The sequence below is a fragment of the Rousettus aegyptiacus genome, unplaced genomic scaffold, assembly GCF_014176215.1.
Source record: "Rousettus aegyptiacus isolate mRouAeg1 unplaced genomic scaffold, mRouAeg1.p scaffold_m13_p_6, whole genome shotgun sequence".
Taxonomy (NCBI): domain Eukaryota; kingdom Metazoa; phylum Chordata; class Mammalia; order Chiroptera; family Pteropodidae; genus Rousettus; species Rousettus aegyptiacus.
The window spans coordinates 99339775-99349884 of NW_023416309.1; the positions used below are offsets into that span (position 1 = coordinate 99339775).

The 10110-nt window shown below is 56.5% G+C and overlaps 2 protein-coding genes across 3 annotated transcripts; one reads left to right on the forward strand and one right to left on the reverse strand.

Annotated features, from left to right (window-relative positions):
* Positions 1–127: 127 nt before the first annotated feature.
* KAT2A (lysine acetyltransferase 2A) lies at positions 128–7689 on the reverse strand. 2 transcript variants are annotated; one of them, XM_016150857.2, is made up of 18 exons: positions 7294–7689; positions 7030–7153; positions 6533–6678; positions 6337–6426; positions 5858–6039; positions 5571–5762; positions 4590–4696; positions 4270–4380; positions 4041–4177; positions 3748–3956; positions 3425–3551; positions 2412–2522; positions 1867–2010; positions 1498–1612; positions 1370–1406; positions 1227–1290; positions 983–1067; positions 128–839 (listed from the first exon to the last, which is right to left on the reverse strand). In XM_016150857.2, the coding sequence occupies exons 1-18, from the start codon at positions 7630–7632 to the stop codon at positions 646–648; spliced, it is 2514 nt and encodes an 837-aa protein (XP_016006343.1). In that variant the 5' UTR covers positions 7633–7689; the 3' UTR covers positions 128–645. The 2 variants fall into 2 exon arrangements, with proteins under 2 accessions (XP_016006343.1, XP_016006342.1); XM_016150856.2 differs by having other exon boundaries at positions 4041–4180; positions 7294–7680.
* A 623-nt stretch (positions 7690–8312) lies between these two features.
* HSPB9 (heat shock protein family B (small) member 9) lies at positions 8313–9901 on the forward strand. The gene has a single exon (XM_016150860.2). It carries the CDS (start codon positions 8944–8946, stop codon positions 9514–9516), a length of 573 nt encoding a protein of 190 aa, XP_016006346.2. The 5' UTR covers positions 8313–8943; the 3' UTR covers positions 9517–9901.
* Positions 9902–10110: the final 209 nt, after the last annotated feature.

Sequence of the window (10110 nt, forward strand, 5' to 3'; positions counted from 1 at the left end):
AGGCTTGCTGGGGTGGTGTCCCCAGCACAACCTGAGCTTAATAGGCTCCCAACTTGCAGGAGGTACTGGTGGGAACAGGGTCAGCCTGCTAAAGCCTGGGGACGACTGAAGAAACAATCACACAGAGAAAAAAAAAAAAAGCTTTATTGATCCCTCCAAGGGATTAATGCCAGGAAATGAATGGTCCCCATGTCCCTCACCCCTGGGGGACAGATAGAACAGTGAAGGGCAAGGGATGGCCTCTCCAGTCCAGGTCAAACTTCCAACCCCTGGAGGCCACTCATTCAAGCTAAAATTGGTAGTCCTGCTCTTGAGGAAACACTGATCTGGGCCAGGCCCAGGGCTCTAAGACTCCATACCTCTGTGGGGACCAGGGCTGGGAGCCACTGGGGCTGGGGCAGGTTTACCCAGCCACTGCAGAAGGTCTGAACCCCAGACCCAGAAGGCCCCTCCCAAGGTCAGACACGTGAAGGCTGAGACAGAGCTGCAGGCTTGGGGGTACCTGAGGGCCCCAAAAGGGCTGCAGGCCCTCTGCCTGGAGTGTGTCAAACTGAGAAAGACCTGGCGCCAGGGGTGCCCCTAAAGATCAGATCAGAATCCAAGGTGGAGACATTCGAGGTTGAGGCTGCAGTCCAAGTCTGGGGACTACTTGTCAATGAGCCCTCCCTCCTTGAGCTTGAAGTAGAAGAACTTCTCCAGGGCACTGGCACAGCGGCAGTACTCGCTGTCTGGGGGGTTGTACTCGCGGCAGTTGGCGATGACCCGCTGCAGGTCAGCCACAAAGAGCTTCCGGGTCACATAGTAACGGCTGCGCAATCGTTCCGTCATGGTCTTCAGGTCTGAGGCAGCAGGACAGAAGGACATGCCATTTAGAAGCTGAGGACAGTGAGTCAAAGGAGGCTGTGTAGCCCAGTGAAGGCAGGAGCAGGAATAGATTTGGGAGTGGAAATGGAAGGAAGGGGTCGGGATGGAGTATCCTCACCAATGGGGAAGCGGATGACCTCGTAGTAGTCAGGGGCCTCCGACTTCTTCACCGGCTCCATGAAGGGCCAGGCACTGGGGTGTGACTGGAGAGGAGAGCTGAGCTGCAGCCAGGCCCACTGTGCCCCATGCCCAGCTTGTGACTGTCACCCACCCCCAGCATGTGGCTGTCACCCACCCACAATGGGTCATGAAGCCACAGCCACTGGCACAGGAGCCCCCAGAAGGGAGCCTGGTCTCCCCACCTTGATTTGGGCCAGCAGGTTTTTGAGGGTTGTGTAGAGCTGGTCAGGGTCCTTCAGCTCCTTCCTGGGATGACAGATGGCAAATCTGAGACTCTTGGTCCCTCTGCCTCCCCCAACCCCCTCTCCCTCCATACAACACTCACCCCTTCTCCTTCCCCAGTGGTTTCCAGCCTGTTTCTCCTGCAAAGTGGGAAGTGGGGAAAATACTCCTAAGAATGCCTGTCCACACCCCAAGCAGAGTACCCCCTCCCCCACCAAGACCCCTGCTCACGAATGCCAGGGACACTCTCCACAGGGATCTGCCTCACGCCCTCCTTGAAGCAGCTGAGCCCCGGGTAGACCTTTCGAATTTGCGCCTGTTTGCGCTCAATCAGCTTCTTGATGATCTGAGGAAGGAAGGGTCTGAGAGGCCAACCCCAGCCCCAGCCACGACCCTCCCCAGGCCACAGTCAGAGCCCACACCACTGAGTCCAGGTGCCTCCTCTCTTCTCCTAGAGGCACAGAAAGAACTAAGATCCTGGCTCCACCTCACGTATGCACATGCACACACATGTAGTACACATCCACGCACGTGCTCACCCCACATACCGACTCCACAAAAAGCCCCATGGACGAGTGCATGTGTGTGCACCCATACAACCTCCTTCTGCTTCTTGATGATGTGGGAGAGCTCCGTGTAGGGGATGCGGGGATTCAGCTCACACTCCATCAATGTTGCCCCCTCGTAGTCCTTGATGTAGCCCAAGTAGCGGCTCTTGGGCACCTTGATGTCCTTGGAGAAGCCCTAGGGAGTGGGAGTCAGTGCATCAGCCAGACTTTTCCCACTTTAACGGACCCTCCCCAGGAGCGTGTGAGGAGCAGTGCATGCCACGTGCCCTCTCCCCAGTTCCGGAACCCCGTCTGGCGGTCCTCAGCAGAGTGTTTTGCACTTGGAAGGCTCAATCTGTCCCTGGAAAGATTCCAGGTCAACACTCCCTCTTGACAATCCCCCGACAGCCTCTCGATTCTGCCAGCTGCCGTACACGACCCTACGTGCGGGGGCAGTAGCGGTAGGAAGACGGGTAGGAAGGACGTGCCTGCAGGTGTTGGATGAACGGGGGACACAAAGGGATCTCCAGTCCATCCACACCAGGGCACCTGCCCCAGGTTGTGGGCAAGTGTGGGGTGGGGTGAGGTGAGGGTCACCTGCTTTTTGAAGTAGCCAATGGCATACTCATCGGCATAGGTGAGGAAGTAGAGGATGTTGTGTTTGATGTGATACTCCTTCAGGTGGTTCATCAGGTGAGTCCCATAACCCTGCAAGGGAAGGAGGAGAGCTTACCAGGGGAGACGGGGCAGCCCTCGTGCTGGACAGGCCCTAGGAGGGCCCTGAGCCCAGACAGGAGGAAGCAGACTGAACGGGAGGTGGGGCTCGTCAGGAGATCCAAGGCAGGTAGGAAGAATGACAACCAGCAGAGGTGGGGAGTTTATGTGGAGAAAAGTGAAGGACATTAGATTTCTAAGCACTTGCTCTGGGCCAGGTACAGTGAGCAGCACTTTACAGACCAATTCTCCAGTTAAGCCACGAAGTAGGTATGCTTGCCATTTTACAGAAGGGGAAACTGAAACTCAGCTACGTGAGAAAGTGTGTCCAAGGTCAGGTGGCCAGCCACAGCAGGGCCAAGATCCAAACCCAACCAGGAAGCTGCTGTCCACAGGCCACTGGTTCCTGGTTCCCGGGCCTCAGAATTAGTGGGAAGGAGGAAAAGAATACCAAAGGCCCTGCTCATTGCACCGTCTCCCACACGTGTCAGGAACAAGGAGGCACCAAGCAGATCTGGATTACGTGAAAAGGAGAACCAGGGACCCTACTAGTGGGTCTGTTGTGACAGTGAAAGGACGGAAGCCAGCACTATCACCCAGCGCAGGGCTGCTGTAAAAATTACTCACTCCCCAAAGTCTGCAAACGTTCTCGTGATGAAAAACATTCAAGTGCACGTAAAAGTCACCGATTCGTGGGGTCTATTTGTCAACAGGCATTTTCTCAGTCCACAGTTATTAAAGTACAAGTGCCCCCTTGTGGAGGAGGGAGGAACTGTCTAGCCACTAAAGAATGGTAGAGGGCTGCTTCCATTACCACACCTCTGCTCTGACCTGGTCCCAACTCAGAAGCAGGCGGTGGGATGCGGCAGGGGCTGGGGCCAGAGGCACGTACTCACCTTGACCTGTTCATTGGAAGTGACAGCACAGAAGACAATCTCTGTGAAGCCCTGGGTGGGAAACATGCGGAAGCAGATCCCACCAATGACCCGCCCGTCCTTGATCAAGGCCAGAGTCTTGTGCTTCCTGAGGGAAGAGGGAACAGATCATAGTCCCTACCTGTCCCCCACATGTTCCCCAGGTCCCCAGAGTCCTGGAGGCAAGACATGCTTAAGTCTTGGAACTGAGAAACAAAAGTTCCCAAAGAGGCCTGGGGAGGGAAGGGGAGACCAAGGACAGGTGCCCAAGTGTGGGAGGAGGTTGGGCTCTCCTGGGGACGCACGGGTCAAAGACGAGGCGGGCGATATACTCCTTGGGCATGCGTGGCAGCTGGTGGGAGAAGACGTTCTGCAGCCCCACGAGCCAGAGCAACACCCGCCGGTTGGCCTTGGGCGTCAGCGAGTTGCCGATGACGTGGAACTCGATGATGCCGCGGCGCTCCTCCAGACGGGCTGTCTCATCCCGGGCTGCATTGGCCGACAGCAGGCTAGTCTGGGCACCAGAAGACGGGCAGTGAGCTAAGGCTTCAGATCCATGAGGTGCCCTCCCCGTTGGCCAGCAAACCAGGCTGCGTACCTCAGGCCCCAGCATGGCAGCAGGGTCAGTGATGGTGAGCATGACCTCGTTGACCAGCTCCATTGGGATGTCGCCCATCACACGGAGCCGCTTGGCATCTTCCAGGGTTAGGTTCTCTGGGAGCTTCCTCTTCTCGCCTGCTGGCGAGGTCGGCAAGGTTTCCCAGGGATAGCGGGAGAGTTTGGGGCAGAGGTGAATGAGGGTCAGAGGTCAGGTGTCAAGTACCCACCTGGCATGGGCTCAGTACCTCCGGAATCCAAACTCAAGGAGCTGTTGCTGCCCCCACCCATTGTGGGGCTGAAGATGGGGGTGCTGGGAACAACTGCTGCACTGACTGTAGCTGAGAGAGAGAGGGAGAGACAGAAGAATAAGGAGACGGGGTACAAAGGTATTAGTGGAACCCGAAAAGGGATCCAGACCCTCCAATCTCTAGTTGAGCCCTCCTGCATTTCCCCACTTCTGCCATTCGTAGCCCCTCTTCCACAGCGGGGGCCTAGCTCAACCAGGAAGGCCAAGCAGAGATCCTGCAGAACCTGCTGTGGCACATACCGGGCCGGGGCACCAGCTGGGTCCCCTCTGAGGGCGGCATGGTGAAGCCTGACTCCCAGATCGGAGAGTTTGCCCCGTAGATCTCCTCCTCCAGCATGGACAGGAATCTGTGGGGAGGTTACAGCCTGTCCCACAACTCTGTCCAACCAAGGGAGCAGCCTGGGCCAGACACCAGGGGGACCAGAGGTGGGTCAAAGAGACAGACCCTATTCTCAAGGAACTGGAAGCCTAAGAAGAGAGACAACCTCTGCCTTCAGACTAGAGGGGGAGAGAGTCCCCTTCCTTCTTTGGGACCCTGGTTAAAGGTAAGAGGACAGGACAAATCCAGGACAGAGATCAGAAGCCCAGCTTGCCATAGTGCACAGAGCAGAGACAGGGTCTGATGCCATCCCGTACTGTGTGACCAGACAGGGCACCAAGTTACTCCAGACCTCAGTATCAAAATGGGGCTCAAAACCCACCCCCTCCTGCCACCTTATTCCCACCTGGTGGCACAAGAGGCACTGAAGGGCCTGGATTAGTTAGTAAAGGCTTCTTGGACTGGGCAGCTGTGAGCAGGTTTAAAATGAGAGGAAGGTGTGACAGAACAGAGAAAAATCTTACAGAAAGAACTAGAACATGAGTGAAAATCAGTTTCACCTCAAGCATAAGCTCTGGTTTTTGAAGTGCTGTAGTAGAAAGGATTCTGAGGCTGTGTCCAGGCCCCGTGGGAAACAATTAGTAATATCTACCAGGGGTGTGGGCAGGGGTAGTGTTAGCACTCGGGCCATGTACCTGCCATCCCCAGACTAGAACGCGCAAAGGCAAATGCTAGCAAGTTGCGTCTGGGCCATGGGCAAGTCTGCCAGGTAGACACCCAGATCCCAAAAGGCTCATGGAGGGAGAGGAGGGACCAATCCAGGAAGCCTTCCTGGAAAAAAGGGGACAACAGGGAGGATGTGAACTTGGGGCAAAATCCTGATAGGCCAGAAAGAGCCTTACTTGGGGAAGTGGGTGAGGATGAGGGTCCTCTTCTCAGGCACCAGCTTGTCCTTCTCCACCCGGAACTTCTCTAGTAGCTGCCGCCGGGTGACAGTGAAGATGGAACGGAGAAGGCTTCGCCCAAAGACATGAGTGGTCTCATAGCGGGGGAGGCTATCGCAGCTCTGGGGAACGTGGCAGTAACAGAGCCATCTGAGGGGAGTGGCGAGGTGGTAAGTGAGACTGGAAACCAATGAGCCCAGGCTGGGCTACAAGCTTCCCCCCATGCCATTCCTCTCTGGGCCTACCTGGTATAATTGACCTTGTAAGTAGCCACATCCTCAGCCTGAGACCTCTGCCGAAATTGGGCTGGCGTCTCAAGCTTCCAGTAGTTAAGGCAGAGCAGGAACATCTTTGAGAGCTCAAACATTGTCTGCCGCTCCCGGGGAGCCAGGTGACTAAACTTGTACTGCACGAAGTTTAGCACACCCTGAGAAGGGGTGGACAGGGGACACAATCAGGAAGGAGGTATGAGCAGCCAGGAGGGGCTTCTGATCCAAAAACAGAGGTTTCCTGAGGGCAGGGGCAAGACTCTCCTCTCATTCTGAAGCTCTCTGTGAAAAGAAACTATGCCGCCTTCCCAAGCCCACATACACCCTGAGGTTAGCACAAAACACCCTCCCTGCTTAGAACCTCTCCCCTGTTCTTATCTTGAGGGGGATAGAGAACATAGGCTCCCCGCTCCTCCAAGAATCCCCCAATTCTCTAGCCCCCATCTTCACGCCACCTGCTCAATATTAGGCTTCTCAAATGGGGGGCTGCCCAGAGACCCCTCCACCACAGGCCGAGTCATCTGTAGGATGCATTTCCGCAGGAGCTGGAGGGAGAGGAAGAAGGAGGCACAGAGGTCAGCACAGCTCTGAGAGGCAGACCCCCCAGCCTCAACTCCTTTGCTCATTCACTCTCACCTGGAGGAAACTCACCTTGAAGAGGTAGAAATAGACCTGTTTAGTGTCCGTGTCCTCTTCCTTGTGAACAGACATGAACAGATTCTCCACATCTACCACCATCCCCAGCAGCCGGTTAATCTCATCCTCTGACACATTCTCTAAGTGCGACACGTGGTCAGCTGCAAGAACAGGTGGTAGAGTTGGGAAGAATGGACGGAAGAGATCAACAGTGCTTTCTGCCTCTCTTCATCGCCAGGGAAGATACACCCTCAGTCCCTCTAACCACTCCAACCAGCAACAAGAGACTGCTCCTGTAGGAGCCCTTGGGTGACCCCTTGTCTCTTCTGAATTGGCAGATTTCCTTTTTCCTCCCTTGGGAGACACATACTCCTAATTTAATTCTTCCTTAGAAGGTATCTTTGTTTTTTAAGAGATGAAGCTCCGTGGCACTTAAGTCACCCTGTACAAGCAGGATCCAGCACCTGACTCTTTCCCACCCCCAGCTCCAAGGGCAACAACACCTGCCTTACCCAAGGGGTGCTCACAGCTGCGGCACAGCTCACTCAGGTTGGCAGCTGGCTGCTGCAGGTCCATGCGAGGTGCAGTGGGTGGCTTGGGGTTTTTCCAGCCATTGCACTTGCAGGTTTCATTGGCCTGAAAGCAGAAGGATCAGTCGATAGCCCTGTACTCCAAGGATGAGGAGCCGCTCCCCAGCCAGAGCTTTGCTCCCATTGCCACCGGAGCCCTAGGATGTCTCAAGCCCCGCCCCCTCTCACCCCAGGCCCCGCCCCCACCTTGCAAGCCGAGAAGACCCCTAGCTTCTCAAGCTTCTTGGCGCGCGGCAGCCCCCGGACTTGTGCCTTTCTCTGGCTGGCGCGCTGCTGCTGGCTCAGGCCAGGTCGAGCCGGATCGCCCCCGCTCCCAGTCCCCCCACTTCCTACACCTGGGCCCCCCGTCCCGGTGCTCCCGGCTGGGGCTGCAGCTGGGGCGGGGGCTGGTGCCGGAGTGGGAACCGGAGTCGGCGCCGAAGTCTGGCTAGCGGTAGGAGTCGAAATTGGGGCAGGGGCTGGGGACTGAAGGGTACGGGGCTGCGCGGCCGGGGCCGGGGTCGAGGCCTGGGAAGGTTCCGCCATGGCCTCCCCCGCAGCGGAGCGCGGCGCGGCGCTCCCAGCCCTAGGGCCGCATGGGCAACCGGCGCTCATTGCGCAGGCGTCGGTGCCCCGGAGCATGTTGGGAGTTGTAGTCCGCTGCTGCTCCTTTTGCTTCCAGCTTCCAGATTTTTCTACCCGGTCCCTTGGCCTCAGACAGCCAAGTGAAGCACAAGCCAGCACCCCAGATTGACCCCTCCTCACTTCCAGTCCCCCTTGAAGGCTTAAAAGATAGTGAATATTGTCCTCTTGGGGATTAGAAAAAGCGTCCCAGGAAACGCTTCTGGTTGCGGGACTCCCCTCCCAAGCCCCGAGGGTGGAGGTACAGGTCTGGGGCCTGGGGTCGAGTTGGCTTCCCGGCACTTCTCCCTTCCACCCCGACCCTATCCCTGCCTCACATGTCTCCGGAGACAGAATCGTAGGTGCGGAGATTAAGTAACAACAGTTCTATTTCTTGACCTGCGAAGCGGTTACACAGGTGTGTTCTCGGGAATAATTCAACTGTACCCTTTTGCGCACTTTTCCGTATGTATGTTATACTTTCATAGAGTTTATTATAAAAACAATAAGTGCCAGAGGCACGGCAGTGGTCCCAAAGACTACCAAGGTGGGTATGCGCACTTTTCCGTATGTATGTTATACTTTCATAGAGTTTATTATAAAAACAATAAGTGCCAGAGGCACGGCAGTGGTCCCAAAGACTACCAAGGTGGGTATGAGGTAGAGGGAGGAGGGCGGAAACCTTTCCCAGCATATGACAAGGTTTCTACCCCAACACTGTGGGCACCTTGAGGACTCATCTGTGTGATCCTCAAGCCCAGCCCGAGCCTGCCACACAGTAAGCCCAGGATGGATGAATGAAGGAAGCCAGTCCCCAATGTATCAGTATGTCACAGGATACTTCCTCCCATCCCCCAATGTGTCAACGGGATTGTGCATGGTCGGAGAAAGGCAAGATGTTCCAAAAATGGATGATCCTGTGGTCACACTACAGTGGCTCTGACCAGGAGACAATCCTTGCCCCCAGACCTGATTCTTGGAAGGGCATAAAATCCCCTGCGGCGGCTCAGTATCATCTCTACTCTGGGCTGGTGACCACGGCTCACGCAGTCTACCTCTCTGGCATATCCAGTTGGCCTCTCTGACGGAGATGGGGAGGGGCCCGAAAAGGGGGCAGGATCCATGATAAAAGCAACAGTGAGTGTGCCGGGGCGGCTGATAACCTGACCCGTGGAGGTTAGGACTACATAGCTGACCCCAAACTCTGCGGAAGGAAGCGAAAGCCGCGGAGCAGGAATGGAACCGTGCAGGGTACGAGAGCTCCCTCCTTTTCGTGTCCCACCCCTGCACGAGCACCAAGTGCTACACTCGGAGCCTCGTGCCCTTGGATGGCAGTTGCTCACTCGGATGAAGCGGGTCGGTAGTGGGCTCCCCAACGGGAGCCAGGTGGCGTCCCGGTGCCCCAGCACAGCCCATGCCCAACAGAACCAGGTGGCCGTGCTGCCGGTGCAGCTGCTCAAGGACAGTGCGGCAGCTGCGCGGGACAATGTCCAGGCGGAGAATGGTTTCCAGATGAAGATGAACGCCCACGGCTTCACCCCTGAGGAGCTGGTGGTACAAGTGGACGGGCAGTGCCTGATGGTGACGGGCCAGCGGCAAACGGAGGGCTGCAACCCAGATGGGGGCCGCTTCCGCACAGCACAGAGAGTGTACCGACAAATGCAACTACCACGGCGCCTGGATCCCGCCGCCATGACCTGCTGCCTGACCCCCTCGGGCCATCTGTGTGTCCAAGGCCAGTGCCAGGCGCTGCCTTCCCATGAAGCCCCAACAAGATCATCCTCTAGATTGAGGAGCCCGGGGCTCTAAGGGTTCCAACCCAGCCTGACCCAGTAAACCACCACCCTAGTGAGCAACAGCCTTAGCATCTATAGTCTTTTCTTGGGGTTGGGGCTCAGAGGTGGAGGTATAACAAAGGTAGAGGTGGGACAGAAAGGGAGCTCAAGATCGTGGTCCACCAAAAATCAGGCCTCTGTGGCTCTGGGAGAAGCTGTGGTTGGGGGGTGGGGCATGTTGTCCTCAGCTCAGCTCACAGCGTGGATCAACATCCCCAGCCTTTGACAGCTGAGAGCAGCAGTGCCAGCAGGGAGCAGCAGAGGGCTGGGAAAGCCCAAGAGTCACCTGGTTCCAGAACCAGCAGAGGGCCCCCCAGAGACCTGGGACCAGATGGCTTGGACTAGGTGAGGCTGCTGCCTTGACCCGATGATCAGTTCAAAGTTCCAGAGGTCATTGTTATTTCTTCCTCTTCAGGGAAGAGAGTGAGAGGACCCAGTCCCTCACAGGCCTGGTACAGACTAAACGAAACCCCCAAAATTAGTTTCTGATGTTTCAGAGACCAACTACTTTCAAATCTGGACACCACATCACCCCAACATAATCAGGAGGGGGTGGGGGAGAGGCAAA